General features: G+C 36.8%; 2 protein-coding genes across 3 annotated transcripts in view; one reads left to right on the forward strand and one right to left on the reverse strand.

The window, feature by feature from the left end:
• cnnm2a (cyclin and CBS domain divalent metal cation transport mediator 2a) overlaps positions 1-4,195 on the forward strand; it is a 15,504-nt gene extending 11,309 nt beyond the window's left edge. For both annotated transcript variants that reach the window (XM_053502957.1, XM_053502958.1), the window contains exons 5-8: positions 535-628; positions 1,714-1,776; positions 3,185-3,363; positions 3,534-4,195. In XM_053502957.1, coding sequence (XP_053358932.1) covers positions 535-628; positions 1,714-1,776; positions 3,185-3,363; positions 3,534-3,746 — 549 coding nt within the window. In that variant the 3' untranslated portion in view covers positions 3,747-4,195. The remainder of the gene's footprint in view (positions 1-534; positions 629-1,713; positions 1,777-3,184; positions 3,364-3,533) is intronic.
• Positions 4,196-9,259: 5,064 nt separating this feature from the next.
• On the reverse strand, positions 9,260-26,648 carry nt5c2a (5'-nucleotidase, cytosolic IIa). Its single transcript, XM_053501882.1, has 18 exons — positions 26,565-26,648; positions 25,391-25,510; positions 20,962-21,035; positions 17,140-17,257; positions 16,846-16,941; positions 16,256-16,347; positions 16,098-16,155; positions 15,692-15,785; positions 15,523-15,576; positions 15,338-15,421; positions 15,070-15,111; positions 14,835-14,942; positions 14,620-14,686; positions 13,454-13,624; positions 13,127-13,178; positions 12,336-12,396; positions 12,063-12,239; positions 9,260-11,426 (listed from the first exon to the last, which is right to left on the reverse strand). The coding sequence occupies exons 2-18, from the start codon at positions 25,489-25,491 to the stop codon at positions 11,190-11,192; spliced, it is 1,686 nt and encodes a 561-aa protein (XP_053357857.1). The 5' UTR covers positions 25,492-25,510; positions 26,565-26,648; the 3' UTR covers positions 9,260-11,189.
• Between the last annotated feature and the right edge of the window lie 58 nt (positions 26,649-26,706).

Here is a 26,706-nt window from a genome sequence, read left to right on the forward strand (position 1 = left end):
GTCTGATGAGAATTTCAAGTGCTGCATCCAGTATAGCCAGGTAATGCTTATCTGTGGAGAGAGGCACTGCACAGACATACCTCATTCAATCTGATTGAGCTGGCTATCATTTTCTAGGACACATGGGAAACACTGCGTGGCAATACTATAGAGACTTATCTAAGATGACTAGAACTTACCTAAGATGACTGTAACTGCAGGAGGAGATTCTCCTAAGTACTGAAAGGGTCTGAATCCTTATCTGTCTCCATACCTGAGTGGATAAGTCTAGGCAAAATACTGTGTTTGTGTCCGGTGTAGTTGTCTTAAGTGCTTTCTCAGTCTTACTCTCTGTGTACAGTGGGGTGTACGTGCTGACTTACAGTGCATTCCTTTTAGCCACATCACTGCATAACCTGTCCAGACTGATTTCTTGACCACAAACATTAGATTTAAGCCTGAAATGTCTACGGCAAATGTATATACTCATCACCTAATGTTTTCTTTTTTTTTTTTTTGTTCCTCAGTTAATTTTCTCATCTTCTTCATCCTTAGGGAAAGGTAGAGGTTGAGGCTGGCAAAGAGGGAATGAAGTTTAAAGCTGGACCCTTTTCCTACTATGGAATGATGTCCTTAACATCATCACCAGGTCTCTGTAATAGAGAAACACACACAGACAGACACACACGCACAACTTTGTTAATTGGCTTATTTATGTTCCGGAATTAGATCCAAAACCCTGTGATCTCCAGATCATAGAAAAATCAAAGGTCCTTCATCAGGAAGTCTGTCCGAGTTTGATATGGTATTTACAGTGTCACAAAATAACTGACCACGCTCAGCATTTCAAATATCTTCACCAACTAGAATATGGATTGTGGAGGTTTGTGGGTGGTTTGTAGAACACGTAGGTGGTTCTTGCTTCTACAAATAATCCCAAAATATGCAGTAACTTTTTTAATAGTGGCATGGACAGTTTTGAGCTGTCTCTACTGGAGTGTCCATAAGAACATCTTAGACAGGGAGGTGGGGCAAATCTGCTAAATTAACCAAATCCAACCTATGCTTTATGAACCGGTAAATAGTATGCTCTAATAGATAGTACACTGTGTGTGGAGATGTTTATTATAAAAGTGTGCTGGAGGCCCTTTTTACTTAAGGAGTAAGGAGCCCCTAAAGTGAAAAAAAAATGATTTTTTGAGACCAACATGAAAACATATCTGTGTGGATCAGAAAATAAAAGATTATTTTGTACATAAGAAACCAGAAACGTCCGCATGCACCAGGTTCTTTTTAGCGCCCAGTAGAAATGTGTGGGTTCCAATGATGATTTTTATACATTCAGATCTATTAGATATCCCACTGCATATGGTGATGTTTATTATAGAGGAGAATGGCAGGTTCATAGCTTCTTTAGTTACAGGTTTACAAAATATAAATAACCAGGTCACAGTTAACAGCTAAAGAAGTCACAGTGCTTTTTGACAAATCTTGACAATTCATGTTAAATCGCAAAGTACTTTATAAAAAAATATCTTTGTAACATTTGATAAGTAACTCTTGAGAATTCAGCATTAGTTTGAACATGTAGCTAATACTTAGGTCATTTAAGGCGAATGACGCCACTAGAGACGCAACTGCTAAATAATTTCTTAGTTGATTTTTGCCAAACTCCCCAATAACTGGTTTATTCCTCTGAATTTTTCCTTTTACTTTCTTCCTCCTATTCTCTAGTTCCACTTTCCTTGTCGCGAACCTTCGTAGTGAGCAGAGCAGAATCTCTTGCAGGATCTCCAGGTAAATATCCTTCATCCTTCTACTCTCCTCCATGCTTCCTGTTTTTTTTTTTTTGTCAGAAGAAATGCGAAGCTTGTTTGGCCATAACATTGTTCGACACAAGCTACTCTGGTTTATTGCTCTTTGCACCCATTATAATTTCTTATCAGTCACATGCTCAGACTGCACTTAGGGGCAATTTCTTGCTATAAAGCTTTTAGCTAAAATGTGTCAGGAAAGCATTTTAGATTTTTGCAGGTATTCATGGAAAGATTTTAGACTTTTAGAGGTAAAATGTTATATTTATAATATTCTATTACATTTTTCGATGTACCTAATGTACCAAGCCATTTTAAAACATTTCTAGCTGTATTAAACACTTAGATTATTAAATAGTTTTAATGTTACTTACTGTGCACAATCCTTGTATAGTAGTGGTTGTTTAAAAACAATTATGTGAATGTACAGTCCCACAAGTCCACTAGCAGTTAATGACATTCATATTAGTATAGAGTTTATGTTTTGGTAAAGATTTTACTTAAATATCAGACTCATAAAGCTAAACTAGATCAAATAGCTGTGAGGGATTGGTGCCTTGAGGCTCTGGGTTGCTGATCAGGGGGTGGGGTTTCAGCCCCTTCATCGCTGGGATGCCACTGTTGGGCCCTTGGGCAATCACTAAAGACACTCGCGTAAGCGCATACTAACGGAATCACTGCTGTAAAGAAAAAATAATAATAAAAATTAACCTGCACTTTACCTTTAAAAAGAATCGTTATAGAGCAGTGTTTCTGTGTAGAGCAGAGTGTGCATCTGTATGTGTGTGGGAAGCCGAGAGGAGGAGGGGATGTAAAGGCGAGAAAGTGTATGTGTGTGTGAAGGAGCACGGTGTCAAATTACGCACGCACACACATAACGACTAACGACAGGCTGATACAGAGAGGGAGGGAGAAAATGGGTCTTCACCCTTTAAAGGGACTTGCTTTTGCTTTATATGCGTGCATACACGTGTGTTAGAAGTAACAGTACATGCGCGTTGTATACACATGCTTACAAACACAAAATAAATTAAGTTTTACGCGCACACACGTCACAGTGTTATAGTAAACAGTACACGCGTGCACGGATGTATACCAGTAAGAGACGAGCAGTAAGACCCAGCAGGGGAGACGATTACCCACAATTCCACAGCGAAAGAGAGAGAAAACCCTTTGGGCAGTTGTGATCATGTGATGCTCAGCATCAAAACAAGAAGCGCATGCGTAATACATGATACTCGGTACTCGTAAATCAAGACTTGTTTGTTTTCCAAGTCAAAATTTATTCCCTAGAGGTCTCAAAAGCAAGTAAAAGACAGATTTTAGCAATCTCGGTATGTTTAAGCCACAGCAGCACTAGCAGATGACCTTAGGTTATTTTTGCTTCGCAGAGAATAAGTCACCTCCTCGACCTTTTGGACTGAACCACTCAGACTCAGTGAACCGGAACGAGCGCATGGAAGCCCTCACTCCCACTCTGGGCAGCAGCAACAACCAGCTCAACGCCTTCTTACAGATCTACGCACCGGACTACTCCGTTCGCGCGGCCTCTGACTTGCTCTACATTAAGGTTAGGATTCGTTACTTTTTTCATGTTTTTCCAGCAGTGCGATGAAAAGAGAAGGGAAAGTACCATGTTAAATTAAAATGCACATCATCATGGTCTACACAAAACAGGTTAAACACTGCAGGATTTCGTGACACCGCCGTCTGTGCTGATCTGGCTGTTTTGTATGCTAGGTGTCCCGGCAGCAGTATCAGAACGCTGTCATGGCGTCCCGCATGGACAAGACCCCTCAGTCTTCAGACAGTGAGTTCACCAAGATAGAGCTGACTCTGACTGAACACCAGGACGGACAAGGAGTCGAATCGGCCTCGCTGCTCATTCAACAGCAGAACTCAACTAACACACACAAACCCAACCACATAACACACACTGATGGAACGATCTAAAGGAGACGGGAAATGGGTCAGGTGAGAGGATGGAAATATTTTCAGCGAGCACCATTTGGGAAGCTTTCACTGGGCAGCTTCTCTGGGATCAACAGAATCCTGTGATTTTTGTTTTCCACACTTATAGACTTTATTGGGGATAAGAGGGCATGGTGAAACACGACAGACTACAGAATGGGAAGCGCTCACACAGTGAGCAGTGAGCCAGCAGATCCACTCTGATCCAAGAGCAGAAAGTGAGGGAGAGAGACTCAGGAGGCTGCAGCACTGTCCGCTGTTCTTCACCACTCCAACTCATATTTTAACAGACAGAATGCCAGTTCTTGCCACATCGCCTCCTGCCATTAAGGATCTATCACAGGCTTCTACCAGATGTGGCAGTGCAAATAAAAAAGCAAAAAGCAGTGCTTTGGAACTGGTAGACACCGTTCAGGGATAGGAGCATGCATGAGCCGTGGACTTTATTTAGCATTGGTGTATTTGAAACGGTGCTGTGAGGTGCAGGAAGAATAATTTGAAGTCTACTTCGGCATTAATTTTTGTTTTTACCTCATTTCAGCACGAAAGCTATGAGCGCTCTGGATTATGTGTAGGCAGAGAAGAGTCTAGCCTGCTGAGAAATTCTGCATTATTTACAAAGAACGATAACCTTGTAGGACTTTATTTTATGTCTTAACTTTTTATATGAGGAAATGAACCTTTGTAGGCTGACGTAAACACTGAAAACTCATTCACTGAAATCAGGGAGCTCGATCAGAATACAGTACCAGTCAAAAGTTCGGACACACCATCTAACCCCATGGTCTTTATTTCTTTCTACATTGTAAAACAATGCTAAAGGCATCCAAAACATGCAATAATCTCCTTCCAACAGTTGATACTGAGATGTGTCTGCTACTGATGGTCTGTAATATCTTCATCACGCCTCTAATCTGGGGTGCTGTTAATTGGTGATTTGTGAGGCTGGTAACTCTAAATGAACTTCTCCTCTGCAGCAAAGGTTTTATAGTCTTGCTTTCCTGGGATGAGAGCCAGTTTCATCATGGTGCTTGATGGGTTTTGCAGATGCACTTGACAGGAACTCTTCCAGAACAGCTGACCTTCATGTCTTAAAATATTATTTACACATTTCATAGTTTTGAAATCTGCAGTATTGTTTTTTATTTAAACATAAATCCAAACGAATGTCCAAACTTTTTACTGGTATTGTAAATATAAAGACAAGTACTGCTGCATGACAACCTAAATTTCCCTGACAAACTGATCTACTCAGTGATTTTTAGCAGTTTTAGCAACAGGGCCTAAAGGGAGAAGGGAAAGTGCCATTTTGTGAGTTTAATATATACAAGAAGGCACAGTGGCTTAGTGTTTACCACTGTTGCCTCACACCTCAAGGGTTGGGAGAGTTTAGATCTTGCCTCCAAACAATGCGTGTGGAGTTTGCATGTTCTTCCCATGCTTGGTGGGATTCCTTCAGGTGCTTCAGTTTCCTCCCACAGTCCAAAGACATGCAGTGTATGCTGGTTGATCCCATAGTGGGTGGGTAAGAGTGTTGTGTGTGTGTGTGTGTGTGTGTGTGTGTGTGTGTGTGCATGCACTTGTGCCCTGCAGTGGTTTTGCACTGCATCCAGGGTGTACTGTACCTGAGCTCCCTGGGTAATCTCCAGCCCCATACTCCCCATAACCCTACCAGGATATGTGGTGCGGAAAATGTATGGATGAACGGGCAAGACGATAAAATTAACCTTTCCGGAGTTTCTCTTCATGCCAGATAGAGCAAATGTGCATGTGACAGATTAACATTTACATTAACGTTAATTCGCACAAAATCAAGTTTCTTTATTTCTATGACAAAGTCATAACGATATTCAACAGAGATGAAAGAGAAGGTCACCGAAACACTGAAGTCTCTGTTAGACAAACACGAAGGGCTGGGGTATTAAATCGTGCCTAACCCTGTAGTGAATAGGATGTGGGTAAACGGTTTCTTTCAGCTCATACAGGTAGCACTGAAACATTCAGCTCGTTTTTGTGTCATATTTATGAAAGGAGGAACATCATGTCTGGACCTAGACTGTGTGCATGTAACACATATGCAGATGTGCCATGTAAAGTATTCGCAGGAAAAAGACATTCAGTATGTTTACATGTGAGGGATTTTTTTTTCCATGTACCTTACAGTTTATCTTACATTTTACAGTAAATAGAGCTATAGTTTATCTATCTCACGTCTTAATTTCAGTTTTTATATATAAAAACATGTTGGACCATTTTGTTATCAGTAACATTTTTGGTTTGTTTTAGTTAAACTGTGTTTAAAATGTGAATTCCTTTTCTTTTTTTCCAGCCTAAAACAGTTCCAGTATTTCTATGCTGATTTGAATGATTTTACAATTTCCATGTACATGTGACATCATTATAACAGAGTAACATGCTAAAATCTAATTACGCGGAGTTCAGCAGTGGGGATGAGGTACTTTTTTCCACAGCTTACAAAACAAAAACAATCACATGTGTTCCTGTTTATTTGTTTGCACCTCACTCGGGAATATAAAGGTATGGAACGTTCCTCGATTTTATTTAGTTCAGTATTTCAGTTTATACACTGTAAGTGACGACTCAGTGTGGAGTGCTCTATTTTAATACCTGTGGGTTAAAACCGAGGTTTTTAATATTTACTGTATGTAGCAACCTGTCAGTGCAATAGAGTATCTGTTATGCAGGGACAATCAGCATTGTAACAGTCCACAAAACACACACTGTCAAGTGTCCTAGTGAACAGGAAACAAACAAATCCACTGTTAGATAGTTGAGGACAATTTTCAATGGGACCCAGAACATATGATGTTTCTGACTTTTTTTATTATTATTTCTGAATGATAAATTATTAACATTCAATCATATGTCATCTACATATTGTAAAAGCATTAACAACGCCATGCACTTCAAACGACGTAACCTACTCGAGAATATACAAGGAACGTTCTTATTTTTCTCAGAAAACAACATTGTATCTTGAAAACCGTAAAATGAACACGGCCCACATTAGGACAGAAAATTTCTTTAGAAATGTGGTGCTCAGGCAAATTGCTCGAATCCAACGTACATTGCTGCTATTTAGAGTTTTAAATGTGTTTAAAGATGCCGCAAAGGCATTGAGATGAGAGAGTTATATACTTACATACTATCAACAAGAAAATACTATATCTCTATATAAAGAAATTGAATGTTGCTATTATAAAAGAATTGTTTGACAAGAGTTTTGCCTGATTGATGCATTTGTTTCTCAAATACCTCTTTAATTTAACAAATACAAGTAACACAGTGAAGACTGTATTTTGTAGTACAGAGTAAAAACTCAGTGTATTCTGTGTATTTTATGTCTGGTGTTATTTTAACTTGTTAATTTCATCTTCTCTGGATTTCCTCCAACTATATGGATCTGCAAACATCCCAGAGTTTTGAATCAACACAATTGTTCTGTCTAGAAAAGACATACATGAATGAGTGAATTATGGATGCAATTTTACTCTGTGCTGTTTTTCTATATGGACAACAGGTGGCGATATATTGCACACTCATGAGGGGCAAAACTATTAATTAGGGATGTGACGATATGCTTGTTATGATTCGATACACATACGATACAATTTAAAGCTCAGTACACTCAATGGCAAAAATTTATGACAGCAGGATACTTTCCCCCCCCTTTTCTTGCGATAATAAATAATATAATTGTTCTCAAAATCATAACCATTTTAATAGTACTGTATGGACTAAAATTACAGGAGTGATATAAATGATGTATAAAATAAATTAGGTTAAAGAAATTTGTATCTGTAATTAAAAATAAACATGCGTAGGCACCATGAGACAAGGCAACTGCACCCTCTGCATACATATTTCGAGACTAAATTATATATTTCGTGTCATTTTTGTATTGCGATATATTGACTTTTGATAAGTTAGAGTAAAAGTAGCATTAATGATAATAGCTACTTAAAGTGTCTTTTGACTAAACTAAAACAAACAGCAGTGATGTGCTTAAATTCTGTTTATTAAAGGACACAGTGAAGATGCTAAAACTGACACCATCCATGAGCTAAAATCCCCCCCCCCTGCTGATTTTCCACCCTAATGTTGATTCCCACCTGCCAGACAGCTCCCTCCCATCAACCAGCAGCTGCCAATCACATGCTTCCTTTAAATGCGGCTACCCATTTCTTCCCCAACCTCTTATTCAGATTTAGTGGGTGGCATAAGATACTCAGAGATAAACGCTATCCAGCAACCAACAAGTGTGGTAATTTTACTTTTATTGTAACTCATCACAGTATAAATGTTCACAAATTTGCACAAGTGAGAACATGTTAAAAACTGGAGAACCTCATACCTTCCCATAATTACATTATAATTAGTTAATTTTGCTGAATTTGGCAGATTTATACTGTACAGTGGGGGAAACAAGTACCTACAGATTTCCTAAGTTTGCCCACTTACAAAAAATGAAGTGTCTCTAATTTTATTATAGGTTTATGGTAAAGGATTGAGACAGAATATCAACCAAAAATCCAGAAAAAAAGCACATGATACAAATGTTATAAATTAAGTTGCATTTAAATGAGGAAAATAAGTATTTTATCCCCTAACCACCAACAATAATTCTGTCTCTCACAGACTGGTTATGTGCTCTTGTGGTACACACATTAACTTACGAAGGGGTTTCTAACAACAATGTGGTATGTGTATAAAAGCCACCTGTCCACAACATCTCTATCTTCCATTCAAACCTCACCAACATCGGCAAGACCGAAGAGCTGTCAAAGCAAGTCATCTGTAAGGAATAGTGGATCAAAATGTATCCCAAGATGTGTGCAAATGTGGTAAACGACTACAAGAAATGTCTTCCCACTGTGCTTTCCAGCAAGTGCTTTCTTACTTCTCTACCAAGTACTAAGTCCAGTTTTGCTTAGGGATCAAATACTCATTTCCCTCATTAAAATGCAACTTAATTCATAACATTTGTATCATGTGCTTTTTCTGGATTTTTGGTTGATATTCTGTCTTAATCCTTTATCATAAACCTATGATAAAAATTATGGACCCTTAATTTTTTTTGTAAGTGGGCAAACTTAGAAAATCTGTAGAGGATCAAATACTTATTTTCCCCCACTGTATATATATATGTCATACAGTATATCATGGTATTCATTTTTAAAGAAAAAGCTGCAATTGACTGAATAGGCCAATGAGATGGCAGAATTATTTCCCAGAATGCTATGTAGTTCTGCCAGGAATTAAAACCTTTACAAAAACTGTTAGATTTGAAAACAAACATGGTAACTGTATCAGGACTATAAATTATTGTAAATCAATTATTTTCTTATTGACAAGTTACATGTGTAAGGTTTGCAGGTTAAGACAGTAGTGTTAAAATATTTTTACGTGTTTGTTTTTGAATACGGGTTGCCGATGTGCAACAGATAACAACAAAGTGCAATTAATGCAATGGCTTGATCACTAAAACTTTATTTCAGCAGTGAAATTAAAGACTTTCAACATTATCCAACTTTTCTTTTTAATTATGTAAAATGAATAGGGCAAAATATAACAAATGCAAACAAAGCTTGAAAGCGTTTTTTTGTGTGTGAGGCATGAGAACAGATAACTTGACTGAAGTTTCCTCCACCACAACTTTAACATCACCACTTTGTGAACACTTAATTGCCCAAAGAAACCAAGTTGTAGCAAGTAGTTGAGAAAGCAATTGAGAAAATCAAAAGTTAAGCTACTATTTATGCACACTCATTGTGATTGCATTTGGATAAGGCCCAGTTTCACTGTGGAAGTGGCTGCATGCAGCATGGGCTTCACAACAATTTACATGTGCGTCACTCATTACATGCTATTAAACACACTGCCTTTCCTCGTAATATATAGCCGTTTCCATGACTCGGCCAAGGTGATACTGCTGTCGGGGAAAAAAGAGGCTAATGTGCATGTTAAAATGAGGTCATGCTCCAGTAGTTACATCTGTAAGGACATAAATGAAGGCAGTTTTAGTGCTTGCACAGTAAACAGTTCTGGTTAACTTGCTGCACAATAGATAACATGCTAATAAACAATGTCCTTTATTAAAAAACTTCCTTAACCTACACATGATAGATTAAAATAAATTGGAAAAAGAGGGACTGGTTTACAGCAGCTCAGTCAGTAAAAAAAGGAAAGAAAAACTAATCTAATTTATGCACTGCAAACAGTAATTGTGGTGTGATTTAAAAATCTGGCAATTAAAAAAACAAACCATAGATACAGTCTTCATAACCATCATTCTTATTCTTGGTTGTTACTGATTTTTAAACTTTTGTTTTGTCGAAACGTTTCTAAACAGTTGGCTACAATATAATTCAGTTATATTTAAAATTTCAGTATTCATTATGGTCTGAGCTCTCTGAAGCACTATTGTAATGCTCACATTGTGGTTTTGATCCATTTGTCCACAATTAACAGGCAAAAAAAAAAAAAAAAAGTTCACAACAGAACTTAAGCAACAGTTTTAGATCAAAATATAAAGAATAAACATTAATCTATCAATTATGCAACTATTTAAAAGAAAAAGAATAGTAAATCTGTAATGAAAATAGCAGATCCAGGTCTACAGGCATGGACAAGTCACTTCAGTATATATGGTTTGGCTGGACCACAATTCACAAGAATAATTCACAGTGGGACAGTTTTTTTTCTCTCTCTCACTAGTCCCTCTTTGTGCACTTGTTGAGTAATTCAACCCCTTTGGTTGCATTCAAGAAAAGAAAAAAAAAAAAAAGAGATGCATAGTATGGGAGTCTTTGTGCTTAGAAGCTTCAGATATAGTTGTACAGCAGTTTTCTAATAAAACCATTTAAAGCTATATTACTTCCCCTCACTCAAAAACAACAAAAAGTGAAGTTGCCTGTGCTAAACACTTGTTACAGTAAGCTTTGACTGACTATATGAGATAGGTACAGTTCCCATCATGCATTATGGGTTTACTTTTTCACATAAAAAGTAAGGCCATTGCATGCACATATTTTTAAAGGCTCTGCTTAAAAATGCAGGTCCGATAAGGCAAATACTGCATTTGTTCCCTTAATATCATGCATCAAGTCATGGTAACAGGCAACAGAAATAATGTCTCCATAGATTTAAGAAGGAAGGCTGCTGCTCCCTTATTGGCCTTAAGGCAAGAAGAGGAAACTGGACTCTGATGGTGGCACTGTGGGTTCCAATGTGACTCTCATTTGCACAAGACTGCCTAAACAACAGAAGGCACCCTCAAAGCTTCTTAGCTTTATTACACAACTAAAATTCTTAAAATAAAATAAAATAAAAAAAATTATAATTCTCAATAAATTGTAGGTCCTAAAGACCTAAAGTAATGGTTGCATTGATCACTTTCCAATCTTACTCTTCCTCCTCCTCTTCCTCCTCATCATCATCCTCATCGTGGCAGTGTGTGATCTCCTGTGGTGTCACGGGGAACAGGTGAGGAGGTTGAATCTCACTGATGGAGCGGGTCAGCTGGTGCTTCTTACACTCATGGTCTCTGTAGTCCACAGAGTGGCGATTGCGTGTTGCCATTGGAGATTCTGTGTCATTGATATCTACATGAGTGTGCTCTACAGTGGACTCATGTGGCATCTGAACCAAAAACAAAACAAGGATTAATTATGAGCACAGTGGTCAGGGGTCTAGCTCTTTGCAGATTTATAGACAGTTCTGTTATAAATAAGTACATAAATAAGGATTAAAAATGTTAATCCTCTCACTTTGAACCTCATGAAAAGCAAAAATTCCTGTTAAGCATAGTGCTGATATGACAGGTGGAAAATCCCATGTCGTCTTTGGAGTGGTAACCATAGTAACTGCAACGCTAGAGGTAGACAATGAGGACTGTGCTGATATTTTAAACGCACAAAAAATACCAAAGAAAATCTTACAAATTAAGACATGGTTTCACCCATGATTATGTTTAGAAACAGAATTTATTTTAACACAATCACTGTTACTATAGTTTTAAAGAAATTCCAAATAACTGCTGACTGAGAATGCAGCTTTTGAACAACCAATCAGAGTACCGTTACTTTAATTTATAATATCCACAAATACACACATTATACTGGATTTAATCAAGTATATTCAAAAAGAAAAATATAAAATAATTGTTAATGTTTTCATTAAAGTTGCAATTTGTCTTCCAGGCAGCAGAGGGCTCTACATGTAAGTCTTCAAACACCATTCCAATGAAGATATGTGACCACGAATCCACACACTCACCAGCACATGGGCAGCTCTGAACAGGTAACTGAAGGGGTAGTAAAGTAGGTTGATGAAAGAGGCAGCATACAGATCAGCATAGCGCATCACTTGAGAGGCAAACAAGGTCTGGCGAGAGCCACTGCGGAACAAACTACCCATCATCCCATAGCACATGTCCATGTCATGTGTTACTTTCTGTGGAAATCAGATACAAAGTTATACATGATTCTCAGTCATGTTTGCTGAAACTGAACTAGCTAACTTCCAAATAAAATAACTACAGTTCAAGACCTTAATCCGCTTCTGAAGTGAACTAATGTCGGGTCTCTCGTTGCTGCTGCTGTCCAAGTGCCTGTAAGCAGAAATAGAGGGTTAAGAACTAAAAAAAAGGAAAGTGGGAGCAAACACACATGCAGATGAAGATGTGAGAGCACCTGCTAACTGATGTTCCTAAAACAGACACAAGTTGATTTCTTTATTCAAGTTTGAAGTCACTTTAAGTAGTGCAGAATAACAGAGCACTCAAAGTGAAGACTACCTATATTTCTCTAAATAATCCCGTGCCACAATAAATCACTTATTCAAGTGTTTTACACTAGTGTGATGATTGGACTGCCTGCTTCAAACTAAAGTCACTGCTAAAATGCTGGCCTCCCTGGGACTTCCATTAACAGAAAAAATACATTTTGGTTTGATCATCAAAAACATTTAGTTTTTTGCAGGACACCTCATACTGCCACTTCCACATTACTAAAACCCAGCTGCAAGTTGTTGCCACATCTCCCTTCAGTCCTGACCTCGCTCCAAGCAATTACCTCCTGGAACTGCTCAAGGAAGAAAGCTACTTCCTTAATTGTAGCTAAGCACTAATAAAACACCGGGATAAGTGCATTAGTGTAGCATGAGAGTATATAGAGAAATGTAGAAAGGTAGCCTTTATTCTAATAACTTTGTTCCGTTATTCTGAACAATCAAAAGTCCAAGTCTAAATTGACCGCTACTTGTACATGCCAGGGCTTAAGAACAATGGATGTCCTTGTGTGAAATTTAAAAGGCAAACCAAAACATTCAGAGACACCTACTTATATAGGTCTGCCAAAAAAATATCCAGACTCTGTAGATCCTCAAAAAGAGCTGTAAAAATGGCAGGGAAATATAGTCAAAAAACACAAAGCTCAACATCACTTATATCAAATCAAATTATTCTAGCTAACTCTGTAATCATACACAAAAACAGGTCCTTATTATTTTTTCCTTCTGTGCCAAAAGATTTCCATTTATTTGAACATAGGATGAAAAACTTTAAACAAGATGAAAAAAAGCATAATATTTTGTATAATGCAGAAGAAATGAGTTGAAGTATAGATTATGATAAATTTTAAACGATTCAGAAGCAAAGCGAAACTAACCACTCTTGTCAGTCCAAACATGCAGCTCTTGAGCCAACTCAGGAATCACAAGGAAGGTTCTCCAGCCCTGACGCTTCTTAGACTTGAGGATGTCGCCAAAAATGTGGTCTCCGATGTACAAGATGTCTTTACCTTTAGCACTTAGTAGATCACATACAATATCTGAGGATCCTGCAGCAAACAATATGTAAATATTATTCAGCATACTTGCATAAAAAGCACAGCATTTTACATCACTCAAATGTACAATATTACTCAGTCAGTGTGTCATTTAAGAAAGGACAATTTATTATATTCCTACATCAAGCAAATTATAAAGAGAAAATACCAACATTACTGGAATTTGGTAAAAAACATTTCCCAAATGCAATATTTAAACCTGGAAGTTAACACTGAACCATCAACTTTGTAAAAGGAATGTGGTGGGAAATAAAACAGGAATGATTGTGAACAGAAATCACTTAAATGCTTAAAGTTGCATCATAAAAAAATTACAGTAGAATTCACAGCTATGTTCCGCAGTGAAAAGTAAGAGCATTTCTACACACAATGCAACAAGAACTCACAGGATTGTGACTAAACACGAGTGTTGAGGAGAAAGATTGCACTTTGGAATAATGACAAAAGGTTGTGTGGTTTAAGTTGACCCCATTCCAAAGTGATTGGGGTGTTGGGTGTAAGAGGGGAAGTGCATACAGTGTGGCATACATCATGCACAGTGCAGTGTTATGATCTGGGGTTGCTTCAGTTGGTCAGATCTAGGCTCAGTAAAGTTGTGGCAAAAAAAATAATAATTAAGTCAGCTCATGACCTGAATGTACTGAATAACCAGGGTATCATCATATCAATGGAGCTTTGTGAAAAAGATTCTGGGAGCATGAGGAATCTTTTGCCACATGTGAATTGGACACCATGGAGGCCTGACCTCAGCCTCACTAAAAGGCTCTGCTAATTAAGGCTTTACAAAGCATTTCCTCCCTTCTGTCCTTAATACAAAATTAAAAAAATAAATTTAGCCCTGGATGAAAATAAGTGTTGTGACATTGCACAAGTGTGTTAAAACAACGCCATAGCAAATACAGGCTGTAATCAAAGCTAAAGGTGGTCCGATGAAATATTAAAGCATGTGTTTTGGCCATACTGTTAGAATATCATGTGTAACTTACCACCAGAGTACACAATGCCATGCTGAAGTGGCCCTGTGTAAGTTCCAATCTTTAGTCTCCCAGTGGTCTGTAACAAGGAATAAAAGACCATCAAAGACAGGTAATATACATCTCATGTTTCAACATTATATTACTCATAATGATTTGTATTTATAGCTGCAAAATAATGTGGATACAATGCAGCACTGGGGAAGTAAGGAGTGCTGTCATCTTACTGTATCAACTTGTCTCAGGACTGTGCCCTCTCCAAAAAACAAAGGCTTCCTGGCATCAACCAGAATGAGGTCAAAGTAGGATTGCCAAGGTCGATGAGATGTGCCAATCTGAACGGAACACAAGCAACAAGGCTCATTACTATAGCACATTAATTGTTCAACCACAGCTGTGTTTGATTTATGCAAAAGTTACTATATCACCATTAAAAGGGGATAATGTTTTGTTTCAGCTTACTTTTGGACCATGAGGGAAGTCAAACAGATACGTCATAATTTTCTGTGAAAGAAAATAAAGGGACAGAAAAAAATTATTAGAAAAAGATTACATTTTAGGTCATAAAAACACATGATCACATGGCATAATTTGCATGTAATAACATAATACATTTATTTAAAAAAAAAAAAAAAAAAAAATATATATATATATATATATATATATATATATATATATATTTTTTTTTTTAAAGGTGTGTGTATTTTAGACAACATGTTGAACCACTTACATCAGTGTATTTGTAGTCACTATTAGTGGCCAGGAAAACTTTGGCAACTTCCTTCATGCGACTAAGAAGCAAAGGCAACTTGGCCTTGGGGGAAACAAAAACAAATGCTCAGCACAACAAAAAAAAAAAAGATTGAATTGCCTAACAAGATGCATTTCCTCAAACTGCAACTTGTGTTTACTCACATCTTTCACCACATATTTCTCTAAGTTTTCAACAGTCTTCTCTTTCAGTGAACCCTAAAAAAATAACAACAAAAAAAAACAACACAGGTATCAACTTTTTCTTTTTTGTCAGTTTATGTGAAATGCAACTTTGATAAATACATGTCTTGTAAAATGTAAAGGATCATGCCTTGAAATGGACCCAGTCAACTGCATCTCTGACATCCTGGAACATGCTCTTGTAGGACATGAAGAGATCACCCTCCTTAAAACCAGTCTCACAGCTTTGGGGAACAAGATGAATACATTTTTACTACCGAAAAATTTATTTAGAAGAATATCAAACATGATAATGTTTATGGCCAACAGTGCAACTGTTGAAAAGTAAAATCTTTTTTATTAAAAGTAAAATGACCCTTATGCCCAACTCTGTTTATAGAGAATTCCAACAGAACTCAGTTCTAATAATAAATCAACACACATTTAGACATTCAGTCTAAACTGTAGAGCTTTGTTACATAGAAGCTGAAAGCTCCATCTGTAGAAAAGTAGTTCTTACAAAACAGAGATGATCATTATCAATAATATCAACAAACCTAGTGTATCTGGAGCAGTTGGTGAAGAAATCAACCAAGCACGCAAAAAGATAGGTCTCTGGACAAGGGGGGTGGGGTGGGGAAGAAACACATATACTGGGTGAATGATACATCCTCTCTGCATTAATTAGTGTCAAAGACTGGAACCAGTGCCTTACCAGGGAGATTAAACAGTGTATTAAGGATGTAGAATCGTTCAGTATCGCCACGCTGGATGAACTTATTTGGATATAGTTCTCGAATTTCTGGACTATAGGAGACAAAAAGAGAGAAACAAAGCAAAAACAATTATTTAGCCAACATCAAATGAACCAGCTGATTTCTAAGATCTGGTAAACACCACAGGCAAAAACATTCATGTGTTAGTTTGAGCCAGAAAAAATTGTAAGAACAACACTGCAATCAACAGTCCATTTAGAGTACAACATATAGCTCTCTGCTCATCTGTAAAATGTTTCCATACATAAACCTATAGCAGTATTTTTAGTATTGTTATCTGTTGTTACGTTACTGAAGAATGATACTGTCATAGTTCACTATGGTTACTAACCAAGAGCAGAAACATAAAAAAAAAAAAAAAAAATTTAAGAGCTTATTTACAATATAAGGAAAAAAACAGAGCAATAATATAAAGCAACATGAGGCGTGCAAACTGAAGTTGAATCTGGTGGTCGATATTTAGCCCATTGCTCCCAGAACACAGAAACAAATAAGTCCTTCAGTTTTTTTTTATTTCATGGTTACTCACCCACGCATGAAGTTAAACCCATGGGAACATACCAAAATGTTGCCATAGGCATCTACTTTTAACAGATTCCCATACATCGTATCAAACACCAGGCCTCTGTAAGAAGCAAAAGACCGATACTAAAGTAATTGTAGCCATAATATTTCTGAACATATGCATTCAACTGTACTGAAGAACTTTTTTAGAAAACAGATATTTATTTTGTAAGTACTGTATCTTTTGTAAATGTATACATTCAAGCATAGTGGCCTACAAACATTAAAAATGCTAACAGAAAACCAGTTTAGAGTTTACCTGGTTGGAAAGGTTGGGTCATAAACAAAATTTAGAAGTTCTTGTGGATAGCCAATGGAAACCAGCCTCTCCACTGTCAGGTCAAATCCTAAAGATTCATACTCTGGAGACTTGTATACTGTAAATATAGTTCAAACAATATGTTTAGAAATATGCAAAACAAGCTGGTATTTGTGAAAAATATAAGAACAGAAACATGGTGTCAAGGATGGAAAAAAACACAAAAGAATTGCAGTTTATTTTAATAGTACAGATGGACTAAAGGCATTGTATTTTTGTTCCTGTTTTAGTACAAGTTTGAGTTTTGCTATTAAATAAAACACCATGCAATAAACTAGGAGAATAAAGACTGCCAAGGGATTGATATCTATGTCTGTTTATATACTCTGATGTGTAATGTGTACATGTACGCGCTTCTATTTCCCGCTATTCTATTTTATAAAATGTTATATTTAACAACCTGCTCTTCACTTCTGGAACGTTTGCATTTACAGCTATGACTGACAGTTACAACACGTAGGAGCTCAGTATCAGTTTAGATGCTTAAGAAAATGCTAAGAAATTGCACTTGTATTAGAAAAGCAAAGAACTTGAAAAATATTCTTAAAATACACTGCCCAGCCAAAAAAATAAAAATAATATATATATATATATATATATATATATATATATATATATATATATATATATATATTATATATATATATATATATATATACACACACACACACTCAGCAAAAAAAGAAACGTCCTCTGACTTTCAACTGTTTTTACTTTCAGTAAACTTAATGTGTAAATATTTGTATGAACACTAAAAGAGTCAACACCATAAGACATAAACTAAAAATGTTTCACAATGTGTCCCTGAATGAGGGAGGCTCAAAATCAAAAGTACCAGTCAGTATCTGGTGTGGCCACCAGCTGCTTAAAGTACTGCAGAGCATCTCCTCCTCATGGACTGCCTATTGCGGACAGTTGTTTTGGCCATCCTGTACCTGTCACGCAGGTGTGATATTCGGATGTACCGATCCTGTGCAGGTCTTGTTACATGTGGTCTTCCACTGCGAGGATGATCAGCTGTCCTTCCCGTCTCCCTGTGGCGCTGTCTTAGGCGTCTCACAGTGCGTACATGGCAATTTATTGCCCTAGCCACATCAGCAGTCCTCATGCCTCCCTGCAGCATGCCTAATGCACGTTCACGCAGATGAGCAGGGACCATGGGCATCTTTCTTTGGGTGTTTTTCACAGTCGGTAGACAAGTCTCTTTAGTGTCCTGCATTTTTAAAACTGACCTTAAATGCCTACTTTCTGTAAGCTGTTAAGGTCTTAACGACCATTCCACAGGTGCATGTTAATTAATTGATTAGGGTTAATTGAACATGAATGGAAAAAATTGTTTAAACCCTTTACAATGAAGATCTGTAAAGTTATTTGGATTTTTACAACATTATTGTTAAAATACAAAGTCCTGAAAAAGGGACGTTTTTTTTTTTTGCTGTATATATATATATATATATATATATATATATATATATATATATATATATATATATATACACACACACATAGATTTTTCCATTAATGTAAGTTTTCTCTAAACATAATCAAATAATCAAAAACAGAGTGCCTTGCAAAAGTATTCATACCCCTTGAACATTTCAAAATTTTGTCATGTTACAACCACAAATGTAAAAATATTTTATTGGGATGTTTATGTAATAGACCGATACAAATTGACGCACCATTGTAAATTAAAAGAAAAATATTACATTTCTTACACATAAAAATCTGAAAAGGTGTCCCATGCATTCGTTTTTAGCACTCTTTACTCTGTACCCTTAACTAAAATCCAGTAGATGCAACTCCCTTTAGAAGTCATTCACATTAGTGAACAAACAAAGTTTAAAGCAGGGTTAGGTAAATATCCCAAGCGTCAAACTTTAAACTAGGGCTACAACAACGAATCGATAAAATAGATAAAAATCGATCACTAAAAGCGTTGGCAACGAATTTCATAATCGATTCGTTGTGTTGCGCGACGCAGAGACATTTGATTATAGCAAAGCAAGTCTAATTAAAGACGTTAAAAATCCATGTTCTCTCTCTGCTCAAGGCTTAGGCTGCTCTTTCCCCTCCTACGTTTGCCTTCAGACACAGACACACACACTCTTTCTCTCGGCTTTACACAGAAACACTGCTCTGTCGCGATTCTTTTTAAAGGTAAAGTGCAGGTTAATTTGTTTTATTTTTACTTTTTTACAGCAGTGATTCCATGAGTGTTTTAAAAAATTACATTTGGTTTATGAGTGTTTTGGAATACCAGCCCACTTCCGGAATGAATTATGCTCGTAATCCAAGGTTCCACTGTATATATTTGACAGATGTAAAGCATACATGTCTATGTGTTTTGTGTTAGTCGATTATTTTATTTTATTGTTATTAGAACAGCTCAAGGAGAAACATGTTTGTGCACGTTCTACAGATTTTTGTTCTCTTTTTAAATAATGGGTTGGAAATGAATGGTTCTCATTTTTTAGTTTTATCCGAGTAATCGATCATTAGTCAGATTAATCGATTAATAAAATAAACATTAGTTGCAGCCCTACTTGAACATCACACAGAGCACTGTTCAATCAATCATCCAAAAATGGAAAGAGTATGGCCATCTGCAAACCTACCAAGACATAGCCGTCCACCAAAATTGACAGGCCAGGCAAGGGAAGCTTTATTCAGAGAAGCAACTATTTGTCGTGCACTCCACAAATCTGGCCTTTATGGATGAGCAGCAAGAAGAAAGCCATTGTGGGAAAAAAAGCCATAAGACATCCCGTTTGTAGCTTCCGACAAGCCATGTGGGAGACACAGCAAATAGTCCGATGAGACCAAAATTTTACTTTTTGGCCTAAATGCTAAATGCTATGTGTGGCAAAGAAAACGCTGTGCATGGTGGTGGCAGCATCATGTTGTGGGAATGCTTTTCTTTAGAAAGGATAGAAAAGCTGGTCAGAGCTGATTGCAAGATGGAACTAAATACAGGGCAATCCTAAAAGAACCTGTTAGAGTCTGCAAAAGACCTGCGACTGGGTTGTAGGTTCACCTTCCAGCAGTAGAATGGCCCTAAGCATACAGCCAAAGATACAGTGGAATGGTTTAGAACAAAGCATATTGATGTGTTAGAATGGCCTAGTCAAAGTCCAGACTTAAACCCAATTGAGAATCTGTTGCAAGACTTGAAATTTGCTGTTCACAGACATTCTCCATCCAATCTGACTAAGCTTGAGCGATTTTGCAAAGAAGGTTGGGCAAAAATGTCTAGAATCTCTGTAGATGTGCAAAGCTGGTAGAGACATACCTCAAAAGACTTGCATTGAGTCAATACTTTGGAGAACCATCTTTTGCAGCAATTCCAGCTGCAATACTTACAAGTAAATGCAAACCACATTTTTTTAGATATTTATTTGTAATAAATCATTCACCATTATTCTTCCATTTCACAATTATGTGCCACTTTGTGTTGGTTTATCACAAACCCCAAGAAAATAAATTTACGTTTCTAGTTGTATGTGGAAAAGTTTAAATGATATGAACACTTTCGCAAGGCGCTGTACATCTGCTCCTTGTGCTGTACATCACTCTGTAAGAAGCATGGATTAAGTGACACTATTTCAGTACCAACTCAGATATTATTACAGTGAACCACACTAGAAGAGCATATATGCAGGTTTGACTGTATTGACAGACTGCAATGCAAATGTGAACATAGTGGAGCTTAGTTTAAAATAAACTGAATTAATGGGCAAACAGAAAAAAAAAAATACTTACCTGCTAGGGTATAATCCATATCAAAACCAAAGCATTTAATCTTCTCCATTGCCAAACTTCTGTTGACAAAAACTCTGAGGACCAAAAATGATAAAATTAGTTTGGTAGCTAATAAAATCCCAGGTTGATGACAAGCTAATACTTCAGCAGCCCTACAGTAAACACACTACCTTCCTCTCTTTTTGGTGCCTTTAAACACACATACTAGACAAGAATAAATGTGAAATAAGACAGAAATAACTGTGGAGAGAACATCAGTTATAAAGTATGTTTAGCTGACATAATATGAGGGGCATTCAAGTCAGACCAGCACTAATGAACTTTCTAGTAAATGAAAGCATAAAACTACAGAAGACCTCAAGCACACATGGTGATGAGACTTTTTAGATGCAGTTAAACGTGAATGGTGCAAATGTTTTTTTTTAATTGGCTCCGTGCCCAACACTTGGACATTACAGGAAATTGGCTAGGACTTATTCCTACGTCTCTAATCTTGACCTCTCTCCAATCCATTTCCACATGTTTGGGCAATTATTTAAGTTCCTGGGAGGCCAGTGTTTCAGATGGGAAGCAGGCAGGCTGATCGTAGGTCTGGTATACTGAAAAATCTTTCTACCTTGATAGCATCCAAGCACTAGTGAATTGTTGGGATAATGCATTAGTGTAGTAGGGGATTTAATAGAGAAATAAAGCTAGTTTTTACTTTTCTTATTCTGCATCAGAAGTCCCAGTTTAACTTGAACACACCTTATATAATTTTGGTTTAAACATGAGTTCATTAGTGAAGAAAGTAAGACACAACAAAGAAAGACTGCACTAAAGGGATTTTGACACGAATTGTAGACAGAATATTTACAAACTGTGGCTTATTAATGAACTACCTTTGTTGTAGGCTATAAAAGATTGCACTGTAGCAAAATTAAAAATGCCTAAAGAAAAAAGAAAAAAGGTATGAACTGCACCTGATGTGTAATATACTGGTAAACTGGTATTATACTAGCCAAAGATTTGAAGAAAAAAAATCTTATGGCTATCCCTAATTACATTTGATGACACACAAATATAACACTGAAAGATAAAACAAGGAAGAAGGTTTTTAACACGTCCATGTCAACTATGATTCACTCCATTTAACACAGAAAGAAAAAAAAAATACTGATGAGATCTGTGATGTTAAATAATCACCTTTCTGCAAAAGTGACACTTAAATGCCAACATTATGCGAGATGATTTATTAAATGTTAAAGTGAGAAAATGAAGGAAAGGTCTCACACATATGAAATTCGAATAAGACCAAAAAGTGGTCTTTCTACAGGCACCTAAGTAAGGCCACACCACAGAGCCGGGTGAGTACAGATGAAGTCTGTTTAGAAAAAGGTGATGATTTTGGTGGATATTTCATCACTTACAAAACTTCAGGTCAATGACAAAACTTTCGCATACCTCATAGCAGGATGACATTGGGCCAGTTCCTGTGGCAAGCTTTGTAATAAAGGAATAAATGTACTATACATTACTACAGTATGTACATTATGGCTAATTTCCACTGCATAGTAAGAACAGTGTTGGAGTGTTGATTAGTGAACACAAAAACAAACGACTCATTTATTTGCTTTTTGATTTAGCTCTTCTTGCTTAAACAACAAGAGGGTAGTGTTTAGATTTCCATTGCTGCTCATAAAATGTTTCTACCCTATCAGTCAGAACCATGTTTGACATACATACATGCATACATACTGCCCTACTAAAAGTCGTCATGCACTCTAAGTTTGTATTAAACCGACTTTTGCTTTGATTATGGCACAATTTTGCGGTCTAATTTTAATAAGCTTATGCAGTATCAACATTTTTTCCATTCACTGTGGCATTAATTTCTCCCAAAGATCTTGTATTGAAGATGAGACATCTCAAAGATTCTCGATGGGGTTAAGGTCTGGATTCTGTAGTGGTCAATCCATGTGTAAAAAATTAAGTCTCGTGTTCCCTTAACCACTCTTTCACATTTTAAACTTTAAGAAATCCTGGCATCGCCATCTTAAAATATGCCATTTCCATTAACAGAAACAATGATCTCCGATCAAACACAATTAAAATCTTTTTCTGGCAACATTTCTTATTTGAAGATGATGCTACCCCACTATTTTCTACCCAGATTTTTCATGCATAATTTTCAGGTCTTAACTCAATTTTACTAGTTTCAGCAATCTTCTCAGTTGTTTTTCTCTGCTTAATTCAGGCTAATAATTTGACCCATCTGAAACAAAGTTACATCTTTGCCACAACCACAGGATATGTCTTCTTACATGACTGTTTAAGAAATGAGAAGTTTAACCACCTAATATTTGCTTAGTTAAATCCAGGTGGTGACTCTTTATTTAGCTGGGCAGTACATACATGTATGTATATAAAGAACAAATAATCCTATGAGAAAAATGAGCAAAAGCTCTTGATATTACTCGAATTGTTATGACCTGTTATTTTTTATTATACCACAGCGAAGCTAAATTCAACTAGTGTGCATACATTTTTTATTTATGTACTAGTTTTTCACATCATTATTTTTATAGTAACAAATCATTTACAAAGACTTGCATGGCACACAAACCACATAGGCTTAGGCAAATAATAAGGGATTTTTTTTTAATGATGGGTGACTATTTCTGTTAGGGGACATTCTAGAAAGAAACTCGAAAAAGGTCCAGTGTCTGCTTGCTGACTGCATTTTCTTAGGGCACAGGGTAAAAGGGTAGCGTAATTTGAAGGGTAATGCTTAAAAAGAATAAAGACAAAGCAAAGAAATGATGTTTGTTAGACATTTACTAAACTGTACTTTAGGTTTAGGTTCAAGTGTGATAAAATGCCTATTTTTGCAATTTTAGACCATAAAAAAGAGGTTTGATTTGTACTATGTACAATTACAAAAATAATATAATAATAATAATAATATATATATATATATTTTTTTTTTTTTTCTCATACGCTGCATGCAAGAATCATACAAGTAGGCAGATCTGGACAAGCTTTGTTTTATTTGTTATGTTCACCACAAAATGAAAAAAAAGAGTGGTTTGTAAGGAAGGAAATGTTTATAGCTGATATAGAGCTCTTGCATGTGACATCAGACCTGATGTAAAACTAAGCCAGCTATCATTTTGTCTTGCAATCTGTCTGAACTTTCACATGTCTGACAGTTGTTGCACATGGAGAATGCCACAAAATATGAGATTAAAACCTGAAAAACAGTGACAAACTGTCCTACTGACAAACAGGTGCTAAATAAAGTAAACTCACACCTACTACCTGTCTTCCTACTTCCTGCCAAGAGAAATCCTGTCACACTATTTTTTTTAAGTAAATCGGTTTTATTATACATCCTAAACACACCGATGTGAGCTTACCCGCAGCAACCTCAATCAATCAGATAGCAGAGTAGATAGATGGCAAGGTAGGAAGAAAAATAGGTCAGGAACTGACATGTTTAATAATGTAAGGATGTAAACTACACTGGCGTTCTGTTAAAACGTTTTGGTTTTTACTAAATGTCAGTTTATGATTAACTCATACCTGATGAAATGGCTATAAATATCATAAACGTGTTGCAAAGAACAGCTGGAGCTTGATAAACATCAGTAATATCCAGTGACAGAAGTTCTCAATATACGCTGTTATCTGCTCTTTCACTGTGTGTCAAAATCCGTGGGGGTAAATTTAGCTACCGAGTCATCATTATTTGACTCGGTGATGTTATCTGTGGCAGGCATGACTGCCAAACAAAATGTGTTTTAATTGTGGATAATTTGACTGCAAGAGCTCTATAGAGCAAGTGACAACATGAATGTCTCTTGTGGATTATTATATAACATTACATAAAACTACACCTGTCATAAAGCGTGATCCATCATTAATTAAATACTACAGGAGGTGCAAATTGCTGTGGTAAAAGTTAAATAACACTTAATGAATTATAGTAAGGTAATCTCATTTAAAGTGCTAAAGCTCCACCCTGGCGTGGATTATTATATCCTTGCTTATCTTTGCAAAACTGCTTTAAGCATTATGATTAGTTTGGATTAGGTTAAAGAAAGTTACAGTTTATGCATCATATGATTAGTTTCAATAACAATTAACCTGAACAATCTGATTAAGGTTCTTAAAGGCAATACAGTACTGGGATTGCTGTTAAAGGATCCTACAGGTTTCCCACCAGAATGTGGCTGTGAATAATGTCTAAACTAGAGCCAGGCCTCCTTCCTGTCTGGACAGCATGATTATGGCAGAGGCACATTTACAACATAATCTAAGTCCATTTTAACTGGATGAGAGTGTAATCCAGACTATGATAAATTATAATCTGGCATTTATTGTAAAAAAAACAAACAAAAAAAAAACAGCTCATCTCAACTCTTAAAGATATATTGCGCGGATTTACCTGTGATAGGCCTCTCGTCTGTACTTTTTCATAGACAAGCCATCCATGTTGGCAGGAAGATCCGAGTAGTTCTGAAGTCGATCGCTCCAAGAGGTAGTCATCTTTAACCGTTTCTGTGATCTGAAGAAAATATGGCTGAGGATTACAATAATCAATATAACTTCTTAATAAAGATTATTTATAGTTAAAGTTGACACGTTGAAGTTAAATGAAAGCAGACTGAAGACAGGGCTCAGGCCTTATCTAATGCTGTGGTAACAAAATTAGTAAACTGTTAAGGGTTTAATAAGCTACTTAAAAAAATCTTAGTATTAATTAAAAAAACACACATTATAGCAATTGTATTGTAAAGAGAGAACTGAGATTAAGCCTGGCATAAGGGTAGCGTAGCGGTCAGCGCTGTGGCCTCGCATTTTCCAGGGTCTTGTGTGCTTGGTGGGTTTCCTCCACGTACTCTGGTTTCTTCCCACAATTCAAAGACGTTAAGAGTCGGCTTATTGGTGTTCTCGAATTGTCTTTAGTGAATGAACGAGTTGGTGTTTAACGTGTAGGCAGACTAAAGACAGGAGGTCAAGCCTGGGATCACCTTTAACATTAAGTCTAAACTGTTATGGCTTTAATTAATTAATCAGAAAATACATATAACACATAACAATAAACCCTGAAAATTCGACCCTTGTGCATATGCAATTTAGACATTATATTTAAGGTATTTCTACACAGAGAACAGAAGACAACAATGACTCGCTGTCAATCAAACAAACAAAACAAACAAATAAATAAGCAGCACTTCTACCCTGTGTTAGCGCTACTTCATTACCCGAAAGACTAGCTAACTTTAACATCAACCAGGGCAAAAAAAAATTCACTTGTAATTATTACTAACGCTTATGGACAATTTCACACGGTTTTACCGCAGAAATGGCTAACTAGCTGTAGTTGGTTAGTGTGCGATGGTGTAGCTGGTTAGCATGAACATTACGGTACTTCCGACAGTTATGTGCGGTAACAGCCAGCCTGCTAACGGCGTCGGTAAACACTTTCAGTTTAAGCAAACACAATCCACGTGTGAGGTCTACAGCTGTAAACCGGTCAATACTGCACCGCTGTATAAAGTTCTTTGCTGTAAATCGGAGTTTATTGATATTTCTCTCTCTCTCTTCAGTCCCCTCACCTCGCTGTTGCGCTGGCTCTCTCTAGAAGCTGCAGTAACCCGCACACTGCGCATGAGCTCGAATTGTGCACGCTGCCTGGAGGGGATGGGGTTGTGACGTCACGACCCAGTGTCACGGGGACGCGTTTTCACTTGTGGCGTC

This window comes from Clarias gariepinus, chromosome 8 (genome assembly GCF_024256425.1).
Source record: "Clarias gariepinus isolate MV-2021 ecotype Netherlands chromosome 8, CGAR_prim_01v2, whole genome shotgun sequence".
NCBI classification, from domain to species: domain Eukaryota; kingdom Metazoa; phylum Chordata; class Actinopteri; order Siluriformes; family Clariidae; genus Clarias; species Clarias gariepinus.

Bases quoted from the DNA above. Each gene is read 5' to 3' on its own strand.
- nt5c2a (XM_053501882.1), bottom strand. From the start codon at position 25,491: ATGACTACCTCTTGGAGCGATCGACTTCAGAACTACTCGGATCTTCCT. The intron at 16,942-17,139 runs GTAAACTCTAAA...TGCTTCTTACAG, and splicing joins GACCCAACCTTTCCAACCAG to AGGCCTGGTGTTTGATACGA. The intron at 15,422-15,522 runs GTGAGTAAACAC...GTTTCCCCCAAG, and splicing joins AGAAATATGTGGTGAAAGAT to GCCAAGTTGCCTTTGCTTCT.